Source organism: Papio anubis, chromosome 5 (genome assembly GCF_008728515.1).
Source record: "Papio anubis isolate 15944 chromosome 5, Panubis1.0, whole genome shotgun sequence".
Classification (NCBI taxonomy): domain Eukaryota; kingdom Metazoa; phylum Chordata; class Mammalia; order Primates; family Cercopithecidae; genus Papio; species Papio anubis.
In genome coordinates this window covers 164654372-164677353 of record NC_044980.1, presented here as the reverse complement: position 1 = coordinate 164677353, position 22982 = coordinate 164654372, and the positions used below count along the sequence as shown (strand labels likewise).

At 50.1% G+C, this 22982-nt stretch overlaps 1 protein-coding gene across 2 annotated transcripts in view; it reads left to right on the top strand.

Annotated features, from left to right (window-relative positions):
- STK10 (serine/threonine kinase 10) overlaps nt 1–22557 on the top strand; it is a 149318-nt gene extending 126761 nt beyond the window's left edge. For both annotated transcript variants that reach the window (XM_009209570.4, XM_031666600.1), the window contains 7 exons: nt 560–652; nt 4238–4367; nt 8212–8336; nt 9729–9917; nt 11080–11205; nt 12714–12827; nt 21173–22557. In XM_009209570.4, coding sequence (XP_009207834.1) covers nt 560–652; nt 4238–4367; nt 8212–8336; nt 9729–9917; nt 11080–11205; nt 12714–12827; nt 21173–21313 — 918 coding nt within the window. In that variant the 3' untranslated portion in view covers nt 21314–22557. The remainder of the gene's footprint in view (nt 1–559; nt 653–4237; nt 4368–8211; nt 8337–9728; nt 9918–11079; nt 11206–12713; nt 12828–21172) is intronic.
- The last annotated feature ends 425 nt before the right edge of the window (nt 22558–22982 follow it).

Sequence of the window (22982 nt, the reverse complement as noted above, 5' to 3'; positions counted from 1 at the left end):
CGGGTGTGGTGTCGCACACTTGTAATCCCAGCTACTTGGGAGGCTGAGGCGGGAGAATTGCTTGATTCCATCTCAAAAAAACAAAAGATGTGCATTCTCAGCCAGGCTAATATTACTGCAAAGGAAGCCAAATACCTGAGATGTGACAATGGTTTATCAGATCGACAGTGTTGTCTGTTGGACTAATTTCATGGGGGGAGAGGGATTAGGAAAAAATGTCTAAAAGAACTTCTGTGGGGACTGTCATTTTTTAAAAAGGTGGAGAAAACTGCCCTGCAGGAAGCCGGGCGCTGTTACCAGAAGAGGGAGGATACCACGCAGCTGGAAACTGCACCTGCCCACTCTAGGGGAGCTGGAAGCTGAAACCAGCAGCAGGCAGGAGTAGGCCAGTGGGAGGCACCTGCTCAGAGGGGTTTGGTGGGAGCCGCATAGGGTGCTGGCCCTTGCAACGCTGAGCCTCCTCCTCAATCTCTGGCCCAGGAGTTCTGGGTTGAAGAATATACTGCAGGAAGCATGGAGAGGACCCTGACCCAGCCCCTCTCTGCTGTCTCTGTTGCAGGTGAAGAACGAGGTGGAGAAGCTCCCCCGACAGCAGCGGAAGGAGAGCATGAAGCAAAAGATGGAGGAGCATACGCAGAAAAAGCAGCTTCTTGTGAGTCCCTGGCCCCAGCTGGGGAGTGCAGGGACTGGTGTGAGACCTGGAATGGTGACCAGGCCCCCTCTCTGCCTTTGCCCAGTCACTGCCCCTCAAATGCCCTGTTCTGAATACCTAAATCTAGCCTCATCCTTCATGGCCCCATTATCCCCTCTTCCATGCAGCCTTCCTTGATTGCCTCGCCTCCAGCTGGAAGTGAGCTCTTCCATCTCTGGATACCCCAACACTTTACACTGACCATCCTCCCAAACCCTTAGCACCTCCTACCTTGTTCTAGGGTTATTTATTTGTAAGTCACATCTCCTTGACCAACCCAGTATATTCCCCTGCCCTCTTGGCATCTTTTAAGTCTAAAGGACATCAAACTCATGATGTCCCAGACCTGGTCGTGTCATGCTCTGAAGGGTGCCATTTTCCTTCCTTTCTGGCCCATCATTCCTGTCCCCTCCTTTCCCTCCAGTCCTTCATCACCTCCTGAAGCATGGTATGTATATTTCTTATCTCCTGTCTCTGGATCTATCAACTTGTCACCATCTCCATGACCCCCCAGCCACTGTCCAGTGGCCTCCCAGCGAGGCTTCCTGTTGCTGTTTTTCCCCTGCAGTTTCTTCTCTCCTGCCTGCAGGTGTGAGCAGTTTGAATTCCAAGTCTGATAACAGCACCCTTCCCCCCACAGCCCTGTGCCTTAAAAGCCTTCAGTGGCTCCCGCATTGTCCCTAAGATAAGCGCTGCCTCTTTGCTGTGCCCTGGCTGGCCTCCCCAGCCTTCTTTTCATCCCGTGCCGGAATGCTCCCATTTTCCCCACGAGGGGGTCTTTGTGTGCTCTGCTTCTTCAGCCTCCAAAGCAGAGAATCTTTGAGTCCACATTTACAAATGCTTTCTGTATTACCTGGTTCAGTGTTCATAGCTTACCATGGTAGGAGCTGTTCATTTTCCCATTCACAGAAGAGGAAACAAAGACTGAGAGAGGTGACATTGCTAAGTTCACAGTCGGGGAGGGGGTCGAGGCCTCAAGCCTGTGTTCTCCCTGGAACGCCCCATGAGCTGTCCCGTTACAGCGCGATTAGGAAGAGACTGCGGACTGGTGAGGCGGGGCACGCAGGCCCTCGTCCACGCAGAGGGACAGTAGATGGTGTGGCCTGGAGGAGGCAGTTGCATGGAGAGCTTTGAAGATATGCACATCCTTTGGCTTGGATTTTCTGCTTCTAGAAATCCTGAGGGAATCTAAAAATCCTGAAGGAGTTATCACAGAGGTTCACAAACACTTAACTACCAGGATATGAAGTAGCACTACTTTAAAAATATATAACACCTGGAAACACCGTGTTGTTTATTGGATAAATAACATCCAAAGCATGAAATTTTTCAGCCATTGAAACACATATGATAGAAGATCACATTATTTATTTATTTGACATGGAGTTTCAAAAGTGGGAGTTTCATCACAGTGTTTTTTTGTTTTTTTGTTTTTTTGTTTTTTTTTGAGATGGAGTCTCACTCTGTTGCCCAGGCTGGAGTGTGGTGGCACAATCTCAGCTCACTGCAACCTCCGCCTCCAGGGTTCAAGCAATTCTCCTGCCTCAGCCTCCCAAGTAGCTGGGACTACAGGTGTATGCCACCACACCTGGCTAATTTTTGTATTTTTAGTAGAGATGGGGTTTCACCATGTTGGCCAGGCTAGTCTCGAACTCCTGACCTCAGGTGATCCGCCTGCCTCAGCCTCCCGGCGTGCTGGGATTACAGGCGTGAGCCACTGCGCCTGGCCAGAAGATCACATTATAACATGGAAAGATTTTTTTAAATAATTGTTTAAAATTGTGGTAAAATAGTCATAACATAAAATTTACCATCTTTCCCATTATTAAGTGTACAACATAGTGGTGTTAAGCACGTTCTCACTGTGCGGCCATCACCACCAACCATCTATCCCCACAACTCTCTCATCTTGTAAAACTGAAACTCTGCACCCATCAAACCGTAACTCTCCGTTTCTTCCCCTCTAACCCTTGCTAACTTTATTCTGCTTTTGCTATGAATTTGACTATTCTAGGTACTTCATATAAGTGGAATCATAGAATATTTGTCGTTTTGTGATTGGCTTACTTCACTTAGTGTAATGTCCTCAAGGTTCATCCATGTTGTTGCATGTGTCAGAATTTCTTTCCTTTTTAAGGCTGAATAATATTCCATTGTATGGATATAACACATGATGTTTATCCATTTATCTGTGGATGGACACGTGGGCTGTTTTTATCCCTTGACTATTGTGAATAATGCTGCTGTGAACTTAGGTGCTCACATAATCTGTTTGAGCCCTTTTTAATAATTTTTGTAACACAACAATAACAATAGCTATAGATACACTTGTATAGACATATCACAGTTGCCAACTCTGGGTGATAGGATAGGTGGAGAGTTTTACTAATTCTGTGGTTTCTAAATTTTTTTATTTTAATTTTTTTTCTCTTTATTATGGAAAATTAAAAACATAGGAAGAGGGAGGCCAAGGTGGGCAGATCACTTGAGGCCAGGAATTCAAGACCAGCCTGGCCAACATGGTGAAACCCCATCTCTACTAAAAATACAAAAGTTAGCTGGGCGTGATAGTGCGCACCTGTAGTCCCAGCTACTCAGGAAGCTGAGAAGGGAGAATCACTTGAACCTGGGAGGCCAATGTTGCAGTGAGCCAAGATCATGCCATTGCACTCCAGCCTGGGTGACAGAGTGAGACTCTCTCTCTCAAAAAATAAATAAATAAATATAAGAAAGAAAAGAAACGAAACATAGGAATAAGTATAATGGCATAATGAACCACCATATACCTATCACCTAATCTCAGTAATATCACCTCATGTCCACTCATTCACTCCCTGACCCCAAGGTATTATTTTTAATCAAATCCCAGACATCATATTATTTTACCTGTCAAACATCAGAGAAATAACTACCATACCATAAACACACCTAGCAAATTCAACCATAATTGCTGAACAACATAATATTGTCAGTATTCCAGTTTCCAATTGTTTCATGAATGTCATCCTTTAAAAAAAAAAAAAAAAAACCTTGGCCAGGCACAGTGGCTCATCCTGTAATCCCAGCACTTTGGGAGGCTGAGGTGGGCAGATCACGAGGTCAGGAGTTCGAGACCAGTCTGGCGAACATGGTGAAACCCTGTCTCTACTAAAAATACAAAAATCAGCCAGGTGTGGTGGTGCACGCCTGTAATCCCAGCTACTCAGGAGGCTGAGGCAGGAGAATTGCTTGAACCTGGGAGGTGGAGATTGCAGTAAGCCGAGATTGTGCCACTGCATTCCAGCCCTGGTGATAGACCGAGACTCGGTCTCAAAAAAAAAAAAAAAAAAAAAAAAATTGTTCTTTGATCCAGGATCCAGATGAAGCCCACGTGTTGAAATCGGTTGATGTGTCTCTAAGTCTCTCTTAAATTTCCCCTCCACCAGTTTCTTTCCTGTTTCTGAATTTTCTTCTCTGATCACGCAGGCTTTTCTTCCATAATAGGAAGAGACATTGAGGTGCTCAAGCCAGCTCTGGATAAAGGCCTGTCCTCCTCTCTCCCCACAGGACCGGGACTTTGTAGCCAAGCAGAAGGAGGACCTGGAGCTGGCCATGAAGAGGCTCACCACCGACAACAGGCGGGAGATCTGTGGCAAGGAGCGCGAGTGCCTCATGAAGAAGCAGGAGCTGCTTCGAGGTGGGGGCGTGCGAGTGGCAGCGCTGTCTTGGCCCAGAGTCGCTGTGGACATCCCAGCCCTGGGAAGTGGGGTGGGCAAGAAAAACCTCCCAGGCCTTCTCCATCCCCACAACTAAACATCATCCTTCATGGTGAAACCTGGGGAAAACCCCCACTGAAGTAAGGAACGAGGCAAGGATACCAGTTGTCACCAAGACTATTTGACATTATTCCAGAAGTCAAGAGGAGAAAGGAACAGGCATAGAGTAGGTTAATCAGTGAGCTGGGTTTACGGGAGGTGGAGACAGCTTGGCAGGGACTGAGCAACCAGTCTGCCAGGCCACGTGCCAGTCCATTTTTCCACCTTTATCTCACCGAATCCTCACCTAACACTGTGGGGCAGGGCCTGGGTTATCCCCATTTCTGTAGATGAGGAAACTGAGGCCTGGAGAGTTACTATTCTCTGGCCAAGTATCTTAGTTCATTCAGCTGCTCTAACAAAATACCACTGACTGGGTGGCTTATCAACAACAGATGTTCGTTTCTCACACTTCTGGAGGCTGGGAAATCCGCAGTCAAGGTGCCAGCACATGTGTGGTCTGGGGCGGGCTTACTCTGTGCTTCATAGGTGGCACCTCCTCGCTGTCTCCTCACACAGCGGAGGGGGACGGGCTCTGGGGGTCCCTGGTTTCGCTGCTCCCTCACAGGGGCGGAGGGGGGACGGGCTCTCTGGGGTCCCTTGGCTCTCGCTGCCCTCACACGGGCGTGAGGGGGACGGGCTCTGGGGTCCCTGGCTCCTCGCTGTCTCCTCACACGGGCGGAGGGGGACGGGCTCTGGGGTCCCTGGCTCCTCGCTGTATCCTCACACAGCGGAGGGAGACTGGCTCTGGGGTTTCTGGCCTGTATCCTCACACAGCGGAGCGGAGGGAGACCGGTTCTGGGGTCTCTGGGTTTTTGGGGTTTTGTAGTGTTTTGGTTTTTTTGTTTTGTTTTGTTTTGAGACAGGGTCTTGCTCTGTGGCCAAGGCTGGAGTGCAGTGGCACAGTCATGGCTCACTGTGACCTCTGCCTCTGAGGCTCAAGCAGTCCTCCCACCTCAGCCTCCCAGGTAGCTGGGACTACAGGCATGTGCTACCACACTTGGCTAATTTTTGTGTTTTTTGTATAAATGGGGTCTTCTATGTTGTCCAGGCTGGTCTCAAAGTCCTGGGCTCAAGTGATCTGCCTGCCTCGGCCTCCCAAAGTGCTGGGATTACAGGCATAAGCCAACGTGCCCGGCCTGGGGTCTCTTTTATTAATAAAAAGGCACTAATTCCATTCACGAGGGCTCCACCCTCGTGACCTAATCACCTCCCAAAAGGCCCCACCTCCTAATACCCTCACCTCAGAGGTTAAGATTTCAACATATACATTTGGAGGGGACGGAAACGTTCAGATCGTAGCACTGAGGTTGCACAGTTAATGGGTGATAGAGCTGGGCCTTGGATGAGATATCAGGAAGCTGGGCATTTCAGGGCTGATTGAGAAAAAAATAAATGACCACAAGATGGCAGTAGCATACAAGCAGCTTTGCTTGGGGGGCATTTTGACAGGTTTACACGCTGAGGGGGTCCCTTACAGAATGAGGCCTTCTAGAGGTGACGGTGCAGGCCACCATCCAGCAGGGGAAGAAGGCAAAGGAACTCTTGGGCAAGAAGGGGACCTGAGAGGGGGCTCACATGTCTAGATGATGTCGTCCAGCGTGGGGAGCTCAGATGGGGCATCTCTAGATCAGAAAACTGCAAAGGGCAGCGGTGGCTTGGGGTCTTTCTGGAGCCCTTGGGTCTCTTTTCTCTATGGCTAGCATATGTTAGGTGCAGTTTCATGCGATATGCAAAGTAGGCAGGCTCCAAATGGCTAAATATCTGCTTGGTTTGAACTTTGTTTTTTTTTTTTTTTTTTGGAGATGGAGTCTCACTGTGTCATCCAGGCTGGAGTGCAGTGGCACAATCTTGGCTCACTGCAACTTCCACCTCCCAGGTTCAAGCAGTTCTTCTGTCTCAGCCTCCTTCATAGCTGGGATGATTACAGGTTTGCGCCACCACATCCAGCTAATTTTTTATATTTTTAGTAGAGATGGGGTTTCACCATGTTGGCCAGGCTGGTCTTGAACTCCTGACCTCAAGTAATCCACCTGCCTTGGCTTCCCAAAGTGCTGGGATTACAGGTGTGAGTCACCGCGCCATTCTCTTGCCTCAGCCTCCCGAGTAGCTGGGACTACAGGCACCCGCCACCATGCCCAGCTAACTTTTTAATATATTTTTAGTAGAGACGGGGTTTCACCATGTTAGCCAGGATGGTCTCGATCTCCTGACCTCGTGATCTGCCTGTCTTGGCCTCCCAAAGTGCTGGGATTATAGGCGTGAGCCACCGCGCCCGGCCCTGTTTGAGCTTTTTTCTGTAGCTGTATACCTGGGTTTTGTTTTTGTTTTTGTTTTTTGAGACCAAGTCTCACTCTGTCACCCAGGCTGGAGTGCAGTGGCACAATACTGGCTCCCTGCAGCCTCTGCCTCCCCTGTTCAAGCGCTTCTCATGCCTTAGGCTTCTGAGTAGCTGTGATTACAGGTGCACGCCACCACACCCAGCTAATTTTTGTATTTTTAGTAGAAACAGGGTTTCGCCATTTTGCCCAGGCTGGTCTCAAGTTCCTGGGCTCAAGCAATCTACCCACCTCAGCCTCCCAAAATGCTGGGTCTATAGGCATGAGCCACTGTGCCTGGCCATACGTACTATGTTTTAGAAATAACAGAGGATGGTTATACATTTGAGTTTGGTGCCTGTGGACTTTTGGCGGTCCGGGCCTGCTGTGACGAAGTAAACAACATGAGGCCATATCCCAGGGCCATTTTTGGCTCGCTTATAAAACAGGCCTCCTCCAGGCCTTTGATGACCAGTGCAGTTAAGCAACATAAACCTCTTATTAATTGGTGTGGATCAGCAAAACGGGCTTCTTGAGTTTTCAATATTCTGAATAGAGCACAGTTGTTTTGAGAAAAGCCCTCACTTCCTTTTCCTATCCCATGATGTTGGTAAGAACTGCCCTATTTACGGAACTGTGGTTCTGATTTTGGGGTGGAAGCCAGAATCACTATTCTGATATACCAAAAGCAGATACCATTTTGCATGGAACGGGAATGCAGTGAAATAAACAACATTCGCACTGAGCCAAGCATAATCTCCTGTCTCGAAGGGCATGAGATTCTCCCTTTGACTCCAGGTCCCCACCCGGGTGCTGTGCACAAGGGTGGATTAATAGACCTCCAGTGATAAGATGCCAGATACCATTGTCTGCATAATGCATGCATGGGACATGCAGGGGACAAGAGGATCTCACCCATTTTTTCAAAGGAGGAAATAGTGACAAGAGGCCATTCTGTCTTCTTCATGGGGTCTGCATCTGAGCCCTTCCCACGTGCGCATCAGGAAAGTAGAGATGCAGTGTGGATTGCACTTCAAAGTGTCTCCCAAGGACATCCCCTCCCTCCATAGTATAGCTGTGTCCATCTGGCAGAGATGGCAGCTGAGGCCTGGAGAACCTCTCCATTCCTAATCCCAGCCTGTATCTGCAGTTTCTCTGGCTCCTGACTTTGAGCACTTCGTGCTCTACCATGCTGCTGGGAGCTATCATTCCTTAGGTTTAAAGGAAGTTTCTAGGCCTCAGCTCAGGTCAGCCAACATGGTCTAATGAGGTAGCACATGTGGCGATTCCTGAGCCTAGCAGGTCGGTGATCTCCAGCATGAGGAGGCCAGGCAGAGGAGCGGGGCAGAGGGCCTGTCAGGTCTCTGGATGTCAGCACCTCACCAGGTGTGTGGCATGTCCTCTGCAGACCGGGAAGCGGCCCTGTGGGAGATGGAGGAGCACCAGCTGCAGGAGAGGCACCAGCTGGTGAAGCAGCAGCTCAAAGACCAGTACTTCCTCCAGCGGCATGAGCTGCTGCGCAAGCATGAGAAGGTGAGGCTGCCGGTGGCGTGGGGCTCGGGTCTGCTGCCGGGCCGACCTGGGAGAACCGTGAGGCTGGATGTGGTGGGGCACGTCTTGGGTGCACACTTTGGATGACAAGTGCCCCCAAGAGGACCCAGGGCTGGCTGCAGTGAGGCCCCAAGAGGTTCTCCAGGGGTGTCCTGCTTCAGCTCAAGGGACCAGGAATAGGGCAAACCATGCAGGGAAGCCAATGGCCTAAGCAGCTCCCTCGCTGACTCTGTTACTTGCTGTGTGTGTCTTTTTTTTTTTCTTCTTTTTTGAGATGGAGTCTTGCTCTGTTGCTCAGGCTGGAGTGCAGTGGCGCCATCTAGGCTCACTGCAACCTCCGCCTCTGGGGTTCAAGCGATTCTCCTGCCTCAGCTTCCCAAATAGCTGGGATTACAGGTGCTTACCACCATGCCCGGCTAATTTTTGTATTTTTTTTTTAGTAGAGTTGGGCTTAACCTTGTTGGCCAGGCTGGTCTCAAACCCCTGACCTCAAGTGATCTGCCCGCCTCGGCCTCCCACAGTGCCGGGATTACAGGCGTGAGCCACCACGCCCGCCCGGTGTGTCTTTGTTTTACTCTTTCTTCTCTTTTCCCTCTTCTTGTCCTCCCTTTCCATTTTCTCTTTGTTTCTCTCTTTCTTGTGCATTCCCTCAGAATACTTTTAGGTCTCCACCTAAACACCACCTCTGCCGGGAAGCCTTCCCTGAACTCCCCAGAGCTGGTGAGGGCCCCTGATCTGTGTGGCCAAAGCACCCTCTCCTGCAGGAATTATCTCAGTTCAGCCTTCATAGTGGGACAGTGACAGACAAACCAAGATCTGGATGCAGTGGATGCACAGCAGCTGTGTATAATTCCAGTTTCTTACCTAAATGCAGTGATGGAAGTCAGTATAGGGCCATGGGAGTTCAGAATAAGGCTACCCAACCAGGTGAAGAAATCAGGGAAGGCTTCTTGGAGGAGGTGATACCCATGCTGAGCTTTGAAATACAAATAGGTGTTAGGGGAAGGAAAAAATTCAGATGTATCAGGGTTTTTAAAAATATAAATTCACATCTGCCATCACTAATGAGAAACCATCCCCTTTCGTGTACATTTTGCTTTGAGATATTAGCTAATGATGGCATGCCATCATTGATTAGATGAAAAGGCATTTAGAAGGTAAGAATCCAAGATACTATTAACAAGAATTTTTAAAGTGAGAACAAAAAAAAATGTTATTAGCGTAGAAGCAAAATAACAGAAGCCTTGCTCTGTTGAACATCGTGGGCCGCGTTGGTCCTGGGCCCCTAAGTGGAGTGTGGGGAGTTTTAGCCTGTGTCCACACTCCAAGTCCGGAGTGCAGCTGACCCCAGCCCCCCTGGATATTCCTCTCCAGGAGCGGGAGCAGATGCAGCGCTACAACCAGCGCATGATAGAGCAGCTGAAGGTGCGGCAGCAGCAGGAAAAGGCGCGGCTGCCCAAGATCCAGAGGAGTGAGGGCAAGACGCGCATGGCCATGTACAAGAAGAGCCTCCACATCAACGGCGGGGGCAGCGCAGCCGAGCAGCGCGAGAAGATCAAGCAGGTGGGGGCCGGGCCTGCGGGGTCTGCCAGTGTGCTGGAGTGCAGGCAGGGCCAGGTTTGGTGGGGCCTGGGCCTTACACGATTTTGGAGAATATGAAACAAGATGTAGGCTGGCTCACATCTGTAAACCCAACACTTTGAGAGGCCGAGGTGAGTGGGTCACTTGAGCCCAGGTGTTTGAGACCAGCCCGGGCAACATAACAAAACCCCATCTCTACAAATAATAATAATAATAATAATAAAATTAGCCAGGTGTGTTGGCTACTTGGAAGGCCGAGATGGGAGAATCGCTTGAGCCTGGGAGGCGGAGGTTGCAGTGAACCGAGATTGAGCCACTGCACTCCAGCCTGGGCAACAGAGCAAGACTCTGTCTCAAAATAAAAAGGCTGGGTGCAGTGACTCATGCCTGTAAACCCAGCACTTTGGGAGGCTGAGGCAGGGGGATCCCCTGAGTGCAGGAGTTCAAGACCCGTTTGGCCAACATGGTGAAACCCTGTCTCTACTAAATATAAAAACTAGCTGGGCATGGTGGCACGTGCCTGTAATCCCAGCTACTCAGGAGGCTGAGGGAGGAGAATGGCTTGGAAGGCTGTAGTGAGCCGAGATTGCACCATTGCACTGTAGCCTGAGCGACAGAGCGAGACTCTATCTTAAAAAAAAAAAGAAAAATGCACCCCGACCTGCTTGCCATAAGGTCTTGGGAGGGGGTGTGTGAGTCGCCAGGCGTGCCCTGGAAGCTTCGTCAGCCTCATGGTGAATTCACCTCGGTGTGTGGACAGAGGGAGCTTGGTGCTGTGTTGCTGATTCTCCTGCGCCCTTCCCTTCCGCACTCCCACGCTTGTATTTGGCCAGCTTCCCCACATCCTGTGTTGCCCTTGTGGCTCGGGCACATGGGCCCTTGTGATTCCTGCCTGGTACACACACTTTCCTGGCATGTGTCAATTACAGTGTCATGTCCCCACCAGCCTGGGGGCTCCTTGAGGGCAGGGGCTGGGTCTCAGCTCAGGGTGAGGACTTAGCACGGGCACAGGTGGTGCTGGGTACTGGGGCTGTGCACAGACCAGTACCCCTGAGGGGTCTCCCTGGGCCAGGGCTGAGGTGGGCTCCCTACCCAACCAGCCAGGCCCTGGCCCTCTGAGGCACCCACCCTCTCTCTGGTGCAGTTCTCCCAGCAGGAGGAGAAGAGGCAGAAGTCGGAGCGGCTGCAGCAACAGCAGAAACACGAGAACCAGATGCGGGACATGCTGGCGCAGTGCGAGAGCAACATGAGCGAGCTGCAGCAGCTGCAGGTACCGCCCTGCCTGCCCCTGCCCCAGGCTGCCTCCGTTTCCCCAAGGCCATCAGCTCTCAGGGGGCCAGAAACTCCACAGCTGGGAACAGTCTTTGTCAGACAGGCCCGGGGTGGACAGGTTCCAGTCCTGCCATGCTGCTCTAGAGCTGTGTGAGGTTGGCCAAATCACATGACCCTCCTAAGCCAAAGCTCTCACAGCCCTGAAATGGGTGTGGGGATGACCCTTCCTGCTGTGCAGGATTGGGGCAAGGCCTTGTGAGTGAAGCGACAGAGCTGGCAGTGGGCTGCTGCAGGGTTTCTGCGTCATCACTGTGTTTTGGGCAAAGGTGGTCGGGGTGTGGCCGAGCCCCTTGTGGGCTGCTTTTCCTGTGGTAATTCCTGACCTCTTCAGGCTTCCTGGCCCCTGGGTTTGGCCCACGCTTGAGGGTCCTGGCCCCAGGAGCTAGTAACTGAAGCCCCCTTGGGACAGGGCCGATTCGAACCTCAGGAACTGCTCAGGCTGTTGGACTCATCGGGCATTTTCTGGAGAGGCAGGGAGGCGTGGAGGAAACATTCCAGGTGTTGAGGCCTGCCTGGCAGGGCTCTGCTGATTGTCACTGTGTGACTTTTGACCAAGCCATTCACCTTCTGCATCTGTTTTCCTATCCCTGCCTCGGGTTTCTGTGAGCACTGGGAGAGCCCATATGAAGTGCCGAGCACAGCTCCTGGCAGGCCACAGGAACTCAGCGCTGCTGCGAGTATTACTTCTCACTCAGCCAAGTTCTCAACTCCCAGAAGCCTCTAGCATGAAACCCAAAATGAAAGTCTCCCAAAGGATTCTACTTTCCCAACCCAGTAGGGTCGTGGTATCTGGATAAAGGCATTTTCCTCCTGCTTTATAAGCTCCTCATGACAAGACTGATTCTCTGCAAGAAATCAACAGGGACTTGTCACTGCTGCCTATGAGAGAGATTTACATTTTATAAAGCAGATAACTTACCTCAGAGAAAGAACAGTGAGGTTGGAAGAGTCTCACCCATGTCAGTGACCCTCATTCCTTGCCACAGATTTCCCTGAGGAAATTCTATGTGATACATACAGAGTATCTTAGCTCAGGCTGCCATAACAAAGTACCATGATGCTTAAGCAACAGAAACTTCTTTCTCACAGTTCTGGGGGCTGGAAGTCTGAGATCAGGGCGCCAGCATGGTTGGGTTCTGGTGAGGGCTCCCTTCCTGGCTTGCAGACAGCTGCCTTCTTGCTATATCCTCACAGAAAGTTGCAAATTTACCACACATCCCCACCACAGAGTTAATAAGAACTGTTAACATATTCTGGACTGTTCCTCCAGGCACTTCTTGGTGCATGTGATTTACATATAGAGTTTGAATAAATGGGATTTATAGTCAAGAAGAAGAAATAAATGAACAATGCTGGTGCCCTCGTGGCCACAGCATGAGGTGTGTCTCAGTCTTCAGGGCCTGTGTCTTCTGATTTCTCACCTGTTCTGCCTGGAATTTGTTCCAGAATGAAAAGTGCCACCTCCTGGTAGAGCACGAGACCCAGAAGCTGAAGGCGCTGGATGAGAGCCATAATCAGAACCTGAAGGAATGGCGGGACAAGCTTCGGCCGCGCAAGAAGGTAACCTTGTCCGAGCTGGTGGGCTCGGTCTCGGGCTCTGCTCTGTGCCATGCACAGGCCTCTGGCCAGGACATGTTAGGTCTCGTTATTTTGGTGGACTCTTGCTTTGTGGCACCGTCAAATGGATCTCCAGCCTGAGAGAGAGGAACTTTCTAACCCTTCATGGCTAAACACCCTGCAGCTTCCAGCTATGGAAGGGCAGCGTCTTGTTTAGCTCCCTCTCGTGGACCAGAGTACTCCTGCCATGTGGTGTCCACAGAGCACGCTGCAGTGAGTCAAGCCAGCCATGCTGCTGGGCCAGAGCCCAGCCTGTGGGGATTTTCTCTCAGAGGAAGTTATTCTCAGAAGTCAGAACCCAGCACCAGATAGAATACTTGCCAATTTAGTTTTCTGTTGCTGTGTGATGAACTGCCGCACACTAAGCAGCTTAAACCGACACCCGTTCACTCCCTCCTAGTGGTGGAGTTCAAGAGTCTGGGTGGGCTCACCTGGGTTCTCTGCGCAGGGTCTCACCAGGCTGCAATCAACGTTTTCAGCGTGGCTGGGCTCTTAGCTGAAGTTTCTGGGGGAGAATCACTTCCAGACCCGTTCAGCTTTCGACAGAATCCAGTTCCTTGTGGCTGTAGGTCTGAGGTCCCTGTTTCCTTGCTGACCTCGGACAGGGGTTACTTTATTTTCTAGAGGCCACCGGCATTCCTTATCATGTGGCCTCTTCCACCTCCAAATAGCAAGCGTGCATTCAGACCTTCTTGTGCTTTGAATGTTTGAATGTCTCTGATATCCCCTTCTGCCACCAGCAGGAGAAAACCCTTTTGTGCTCATGTGATTAAATGCGGGTCACGGGATAGCCTCCCTGCTTGCAGGAATGATACCACATTCAGCGGTTCCACCCACACTCAGAGGAGTGGGGAGAGTTATAGGAGAGTCACGGGGGTCATTTTTGAATTGTGCCTGCCATACTTTCACCTTCAAAACCCATGCCCTCGCTCAGTCCCACATCTTTCTTTACTGCCCTGTCACTCTCTCTCCTTCTCTGTAAAGCCCTCTCACAATTTCTTCCTCCGCCCACTGAGAAATTCCTTTCTCAGCCCACTGCAGCCTCTCCTGGCAAGGTCAGTAGCAGCATCCTGGTGGCTGACTCCCATGGATATGACTTGCTGGACTTGACCTCCTGGTGGCAGTCAGTGCTACAGTCATTCTCTTCCTCGCCTGCCTTGTCCTTCTAGGCCCATGTTCTGCTGAGTTTCTTCTCTGTCACTGGCCCCTCTGCAACGTCCCTCCTGACCCATCTGTTGATTTCTTTATTTTATTTTTTATTTTAGAGATAGAGTTTCACTCTGTCGCCCGAGGCTGGAGTGCAGTGGCGTGATCTTGGCTCACTGCAACCTCTGCCTCCTGGGTTCAAATGATTTCCCTGCCTCAGCCTCCTGAGTAGCTGTGATTACAGGCACATGCCACTATGCCTGGCTAGTTTTTCTATTTTTAGTAGAGATGGGGTTTCATCATGTTGTCCAGGCTGGTCTTGAACTCCTGACCTCAAGTGATCCACCTGCCTCGGCCTCCCAAAGTGCTGGGATTACAGGCGCGGGAACTTGGCTGTCTGCAACCTCTGCCTCCTGGGTTCAAGTGATTCTCCTGCCTCCGCTTCCTGAGTAGCTGGGACTACAGGTGTGCACTACTGTGCCTGGCGGATATAATTTTTTAAAAATATTGTGTAATATGTCAACTTTTGGAAGATCTGCATAACACAGTAAACCAATATTTTCTAAGTGACCAGTGCATGATGTTACAGGATCATGGGTGGGGCAAAGTTACATCCAAGTGCAAGATAGAGCAGTGGATTTTTTTTTTTTTTTGAGACAGAGTGGCGCTGTCTCGGCTCACTGCAACCTCCACCTCCTAGGTTCAAGTGATTCTCCTGCCTCAGCCTTCTTGAGTAGCTGGGATTACAGGCGCCCACCACCACTCCTAAAGTGCTGGGATTACAGGTGTGAGCCCAGGAGTTTGAGACCAGCCTGGGCAACATGGTGAAACCTCATCTCTACAAAAAATACAAAAATTAGCTGGGCACAGTGGCACATGCCTGTAGTCCCAGAGACTCTGGAACCTGAGATGGGAGGATCACTTGAGGCCAGGAAGTCAAGGCTGCAGTGAACCATGATTGCACCACTGCACTCCGGTTTGGGTGACAGATTGAGACCCTGTCAAAAAGGAAAAAAAAAAAAAAAAAATTGAGAAGCTGTCATGTTCAGGCTGGTGGACACATGTTTTCCGAAGTTCTCATTTTTGCTTGAATGCTCAAATTTTGTCATTGGCAATAAATATCTTTAGTTTGTTTCCTTTGAAGTGATCAGCTCAGTTTGTTCATTTTTAAGAGAGTATGGGTCTTGCTATGTTGTCCAGGCTGGTTTCGACTGCCTGGGCTCAAGCAGTTCTCCTGTCCCAGCCTCCCAAGTAGCTGGAACTATAGACGCATGCCACCATGCCCAGTTGTCAGTTGTTTTTTAGTAAAAATGATATTCTGCAAAATAAAGTGGCTAGTTCAGCCTACAACTCAAGACAATTGCACAAGAACAAGATCGGGCACAAGAACAAGATGTCTAGGCAGCCATCATGCTTTCATGGGCAGCAGGCATGCCTTATGCATAGTTCTCATTTCCTCACACAGGACGTTAAAGGGCAGTGACCTTGAAGGTCAGGATTTAATAAAGTGAACCATTTGTGTTCAAGGTGATTTTAAGTGCAGTTGGCTTTATTGTTTTAATTGAAAAACTTTCTAAAATACTGTGAGTGGGCCTGGCATGGTGGCTCACACCTGTAATCCCAGCACTTTGGGAGGCCAAGGCGGGTGGATCACCTGAGGTCAGGAGTTCGAGACCAGCCTGGCCAACATGGCAAAACCCCATCTCTACTAAAAATACAAAAATTAGCCAGGTGTGGTGGTGCATACCTGTAATCCCAGCTGCTCTGGAGGCTGAGGCAGGAGAATCACTTGAACCTGGCAGGCAGAAGTTGCAGCGAGCCAAGATCTCACCACCACTTCACTCCAGCCTGGGCGAAAGAGTGAAACTCCATCTCAAAAAAATAAAAATAAAAATAAAAATAAACACTGTGAGTGCACGGTGGTGAAGAATACTCATTCAGTTTGGAGGGGCCATTGTCTGAATCCTCCAGAAGCTCCAGAAGTTTTACCCATCATTGCTTTTGTACCATTAGCACAAATATCAAAACACTGAAAAAGCAAACTGTGTCTCAGTAGGAAACTAGAGCTTGCTGCCTCTTCCCCACCCCCAGAAAGTGTTCTGGGCCCCCTAGGGGTTCATGGACCACACTTTGAGAACTACTGTTCTTGCCTTATCTCCTGTGAGTCTCATCCCCGACTTGTGCTCTGAACAGATTTCGGTACCCAAATAGATCTCCATACCATCTGCGCTTCCCTCGTTCTCTGCTGGGCTTTTGCCCAGCCTGTTCCCCTTGCCAGGAATTCTCTACCCGCCAACCTTTGCTTGGCCAACTTCTGTGTGTCTTCATTATTCAGGCCTTCCCCACGGAGGCTATATGCTGTCTCTTCTGGGCTCCCCGTCCTTACCCCTGTCATGGCACTTACCACGTGGGATTGCATTTGTGTGCCATCCTTAGCTTGATCATTCATTCATTTGTTAATTCATTTGTGTATTAATGCAACACGTATTTCTTGAGCGCCTGCTCAGTGCCCCACACTGTTTCAGACACTGCATTGAACAAAAGGGACAAGTCCCTGCCCTCAGGAAGAACCGACCTTCTAGTGAGGGGCCAGGAAGCAGGGAGGGAAACAGCATGGGGGGCGGTCACAAAGCGGGGCTGCTTCAGACAGTGTGGCAGGAAGATGTCATCTAAGAAGAAGACATCTGAGCCCAGATCTGAAGGACCTGAGGGAGGGAGCCGTGCAGCTGTGGGGGGTTTCGGGGGGACATTCCCAGCACAGGGAAGAGCAGCTGCAAAGGCCTGGACACCTTGCTTGTGAAACAAGGAGGCCCCTGTGCCAGAGAGAGTGGTGGTGATGGTGGGAGGCGACAGCAGGCAAAGTCAGAGGGGTGGGGGGACCTATGTAAAGCCTGGCTTTTACTCTGTGTGAGATGGGAGCCACTGGAGGGTTCTGAGCAGAGGACACGGAGGTCTGACTCGTGTTTTGAAAAGGATCCCACTGGCTTCCCTCAGGGCTCAAGAGTGGAGGCAGAGAGACCAGTAAGGAAACTACTGTGATAACTTTGGTGAGAAATGAGGGCAGCTTGGATTAGGATGGTATCAGAGGTGGGGGGAATTTGTCCATTTCCTCTCTAGCTGGCACTCTAGACGTTCTTGCCGGTCACCAGCTTTGGGATCTTGGGCAAGCCATCGTCCCCGCTCTGGGCCTGTATGAGTCTGGATTCTCTAGAGAAACAGAACCAATATAGAGAGAGGGTGCGTGTGTGTGTGTGTGTGTGGAGGGAGAGGGAAATTGATTTAGTTATTTTAAGGAATTGGCTCACATGATTGTGGGGGCTGGTGAGTCTGGAATCTGCAGGACAGGTCAGCAGGCTGGAGACCCAGTTGTTGTTGCTGTCTAGAGGAAGAATTCCTTCTCTCTTTTCTCTGAAGGCCTTCAACTGATGGAGTCCCACGCACATCATGAAAGGTAGTTTGCTTTACTCAGAGTTTACTGATTTAAATGCTAATCACATCTATAAAATACCTTCATAGTGACATCTAGTCTGGTGTTTGACCAAACAGGTAGATAGATACCATGGCCTTGCCAAGTTGACACATAAAATTAACCATCACGGAAATTAGTCGGGCACAGTGGCACAAGCCTGTAATCCCAGCTACATGGGAGGCTGAGGCAGGAGAATTGCTTGAACCCAGGAGGCAGAGGTTGCAGTGAGCCAAGATGGCATCACTGCACTCCAGCCTGGGAGACAGAGCAAGACTGCATCAAAAAAAACAAACAAACATGGGTCCTCATTGTGGTTGTTTGTACAGTGAAGCTATCGATACTGCAATGCTATGCCAGAAGTCGCCAGTACATAGTACAGACCAAGAACATGCTCATCCCCCAAACTCTCTGAAGAGAGAGCTGCCCAGGTTACCCTTCATCTCATGCCCGTGGGTCCTGAAGTCCTGAGGTTCGTTCTGCCATCGTACATCAGTTCTGCTTACTGTAACTGTGGTCTGCACAGGAGGCAGCTACTCATCTCATCTGTGTAATGGCCTTGGGAGTCCTTGAATTGAGGCCTCCCTCGCTGCGCTAATGGAGCTTTGTGGCTGGAAGCTGGCCAGGGCCCAGACTTCCTGTTAGCAGGCCCACGCTCATCAGTTTCTGTAACCATGTTCTGCTGAGACTTTCAATACTTGGCACTCAGATCAATAATGTTCCTGCTGACATAGGTTGGTTCTGCAATCAGGAAATAAACGTTCACCTGGTTATCTTAATCTGGGGATTCTATACCCTTGGCATATGCTGAGAGTTTGAAAATGAATGATCACGTTGCCTCTAGCTATTGCCTTATGTCTCAGATCGCTTCAAAGAGGGGCCTGGGCTCGGGGGAGGCACCACAAGTGTGCATTTGGGAAGCTGGCGTTGGACTTCGCCTGTGGGGGCTACCTACCTCTTTGCAGAATTCTTTATAGAATTCTTCTGTTATTAGCTACTTGGGTTTCTGCGGGAACAGTGACCCGGAGGTGATGATTTTCATTCAAGAATAAATGGTCTTTTACATTCTTGCATTACAGTCAGCAGCCTGTGAACCCCCTGCCTTGTATGGAGGCAGGGAGATGATTGTACATTGTGGAGTATTTTTAGAAAAAATCACATGTATTTCAAGTAAGTACGGAATATCTGATAGAGTCAATAAAGTGTTGCTTGGGTCAGTGTTAACACAGAATGTGGCCCAAACGAGTCAAATCTTCCCTCCTAACTCTGGCTTTTCGGGCTGTAAAATGTAGATACTTATTTCCTTAAAGTAGATGTTAGTAAACTACTGCCAATGTCCTAATCTGGCCCACCACCTGTATTTGTAAATAAAGTTTTATTGGAACACAGCCATGCTCGTTCATTTACAGATTGTCTGTGGCTGATTTTGTACTACAGTGGCAGTTGAGTAGTCACAATAGAGACCAAATGTGTCATGCAATGCCAAGAATGTTTACTATCTGTCACATAACAGAAAAAAGGTTGCTGACTCTAGCCTTAGAAGGTTGTATTGAGAAATATATGTTGGGGGGTAGAACAGAGTAATGCTTAAACAGCCCAGGCTTTGGAGTCACACAGGTGGGATGAAGTCCTAACTCCTCCATTACTAGTTGTGAGACCTTGGGCAAGTTACTAAACCATTCTGTGCTCAAAAAGTAGCAGCTATTATTATTAAATTGTTGGTATTCCTAGAGCAAAGGTCCCAAACTGATAGCCTATGTGCTGGAATTGGCTTACAGGCATGGTATGTTTGGCCAACCAACATAGTGATGTAAAAAAAAAATTTTTTTTTGAGACAGAGTCTTGCTCTGTCACCCAGGCTGGAGTGCAGTGGCACGATCTCGTCTCACTGCAACTTCCACCTCCCCTCAAGTGATTCTCCTGCCTCAGCCTCCCAAGTAGCTGGGATTATAGGCACACACCACCAGGCCTGGCTAGCTTTTATGTTTTTAGTAGAGATGGAGTTCGCCATGTTGGCCAGGCTGGTCTTGAACTCCTGACCTCAGGTGATCCGCCTGCCTTGGCCTCCCAAAGTGCTGGGATTACAGGCATGAGCCACCATGCCTGGCCTATAAATTTTTTAAAAGATGCCCACTTTTAAGTATATAAGGAGATTTTACATTAAAATCTTGATTTCCAGTTTCTTTAGAAAATCCTAGGCCAGGCACGGTGGCTCACGCCTGTAATCCCAGCACTTTGGGAGGCCGAGGCAGACGGATCACGAGATCAGGAGATCGAGACCATCCTGGCTAACATGGCAAAATCCCTTCTCTGCTAAAAATACAAAAAAATTAGCAGGGCATGGTGGCAGGTGCCTGTAGTCCCAGCTACTCGGGAGGCTGAGGCAGGAGAATGGTGTGAACCCGGGAGGCGGAGCTTGCAGTGAGCCAAGATCGCACCACTGCACTCCAGCCTGGGCAACAGAATGAGACTCCGTCTCAAAAAAAAAGAAAAGAAATTTTTCTGTGCTGGGCACGGTGGCTCAAGCCTGTAATCTGTTGTGTGGGAGGCCAAGGTGGGTGGATCACCTGAAGTCAGGAGTTCAAGACCAGCCTGGCCAACATGGTGAAACCCTTTCCCTACTAAAAATACAAAAATGAGCCAGTCATGGTGGTGGGTGCCTGTAATCCCAGCTACTGGGGAGGCTGAGGCAGGAGAATCACTTGAACATGTGAGGCTGAATTTGCAGTGAGCCACTGCACTCCATCCTGGGTGACAGAGCTTAACTCTATTTCAAAAAAAAGAAAAGAAAAATATTTCTAGTAGGATCCAATGTACCTAGATAAGCTTGTGCTCAAGGGAACCTCCCGCAGTGCTTTTCTTTTTTTTTTTTTTTTTTTGAGACGGAGTCTCGCTCTGTTGCCCAGGCTGGAGTGCAGTGGCCGGATCTCAGCTCACTGCAAGCTCTGCCTCCCGGGTTTACGCCATTCTCCTGCCTCAGCCTCCCGAGTAGCTGGGACTACAGGCGCCCGCCACCTCCCCTGGCTAGTTTTTTGTATTTTTTTTAGTAGAGACGGGGTTTCACCGTGTTAGCCAGGATGGTCTCGATCTCCTGACCTCGTGATCCACCCGTCTCGGCCTCCCAAAGTGCTGGGATTACAGGCTTGAGCCACCGTGCCCGGCCTCCCGCAGTGCTTTTCAACTGGAGTTCTCCTCTGAGTTACCTGAAGACTTTGTACAGTGCAGAAGCCCTGGGTCCCACCACAAATCTTCAAAATCAGAACCTCTGGGTTTAGGCAAAAGCAAATGTATATTTAAAAAAACAACAACAAAAAAAAGAAAAGCAAAACTCTGACATCTCTGCTTCCTTTGCTGCTAAATCTCTCTCCCTCTTCTCTCTCGGGTTTTTCTCCAGTCATCTGGCTGTTTCCCTGCCAGGAGATTTGCATCTGCTTTTTTCCTCCCTGCCCCATCTAGATTGGCATTTCCCCCAACTGTACCCTTCGGTCCACAGGGAGCTTCTGAGTGGCAGTGGCAGGAGCTCTAGGGTAGGAAAGAGGGAAGACCTGGTTTCTCAAGCAGTGAGGCCTGGAAGGGAATGTTCCAGAGAGGGCCACGTCAGTGGGGGTCCTGTGAGTGGGGGACCCTTGTGTGGCCTGCAGATCTGACCAGGCGCCATCCGTCCTCTCTTCCCTAGGCTCTGGAAGAGGATCTGAACCAGAAGAAGCGGGAGCAGGAGATGTTCTTCAAGCTGAGCGAGGAGGCGGAGTGCCCAAACCCCACCACCCCAAGCAAGGCCGCCAAGTTCTTCCCCTACAATTCTGTGGATGCTTCTTAACAACCGCCCGGGGCTGTGGCTGGCAGCTTGGTGGGCCCCAGGGCCTTCTCCTTCATTCTCTGTGAACATGTAACTCAGGACCCCTTTTCCCTCTTGCGTCTGTGCCAGCTCAAATCCAGCCCTTCGCCCTGTGCCACCCCAGCTGTGCCCGATAGACCCGCCCCAGTGTTCCTGACTTCTCGCTGGCCTGTGGAGGGTGAGGTGTAATGATGACCCTAATGTAGGTTCTCCTTGAGCCCCAGATCCCTTCAAGCTGGAAGGGATGGGGCTGCTGGTGGGGTCAGGGTCCAGGAGGAATGGGTGTTCCGTGGCCTTGAGTCCTCTCCTGTTTGCCAAAATACCAGTTTTGCTCTGTGTGGGAACAAAGCACTGCTGATGAAGTCTCCATGGGTTCATCCGGGCTGGAATTCTCTGCAGCCATTCCCTGCAGAGTCACTGAATCAAGTCCCTCATAGCCATTTCTGTTCCCAGTGGAGCCTGGCCTGCAGCTGGCTGCTCAGGAGATGGCCTCATTCTTCCTGTTCTCCCAGTTTGCTTTCCACTTAAGACAAGGCCATGTCTATGTGGGGGGCGGGGACCGGGGAGAGGGCGGCTGAAATGTTTCTTCTGCTTCTCCAGTGTTTCATGCCGTCTCGTGTCCCCCTTCCTGCATGTGTGTGTGAACGTACACACACATGCATACATACACACAGGACTTGGTCTGCTGGCCTGGCCTCTTCTGCCCAGGTGGGTTGGAACACATTTGCTGCCTGAGCCTGTGCCACTGAGCAGGTTAGGTGGAGCAGTTGGTGTGGCGCATGCGGGGTGTTGGCACCGGAGGCACGGAGAAGCACAGGCTGTACTGCCAGGCTGCGATTCATGCTGGCCCCGCACAGGCTCCTGTGTTCAGGGACTAATTCCTCAGCACACAAGGCTTCCACAGCCCAGTCTCTCCATAGCACTCTTGCCCACCCTGTCTGCAGGTGAAACAGGAGGGCTGTTGCCCTCTGCTCCGTCCCCCTGACTGTGTTCAGGAGTCCCACCCTGCATTTCAGACCTGGACTGGCAGTCTCTTGGACTTCTCTTCAGGAAGGAAAAGCGTCAGGGGGAAATGGAGTGCCCCTGCCCCAGGAACATGGCAGAAGCACAGGTTCTGTACCTCAGATGGACCCCTGGGACTTCAGGTTCTCAGTTGGCTTCCCCCAGATTCTGATCCTATGGCTGCAGTGTATATAACGAAATAAAAGCAAATGTTTGAACTAGTATGTGGCCTTACTTACAAAGAAAACCTTTTTTCACCCTGATTTCTAATTGTTTCATTGAAACGGCTGTAAAATGTATGATTTCTCCAGGAAGATATCTGCTTTTTAAAAAAAAAAACACCACCACAAAACTGGTAATGATTTGGAGTAATCATATGGGCGTATTGAATCTGGGTAGTGTTTTGCTGGTGAGACTCCCTGGGAGGACTTTTTCCGCCTTCGCTCCTACAGGTCTAAGATTCTTTTTAAGCCAGGCATGGTGGCTAACCTGAGGTTAGGAGTTCGAGACTAGCCTGGCCAACATGGTGAAACCCTGTCTTTGCTAAAAATACAAAATTATTTTTGTATTTTTAGCCAGGTGTGGTGGTGCATGCCTGTAATCCCAGCTACTCAGGAGGCTGAGATAGGAGAACTGCTTGAACCCAGGA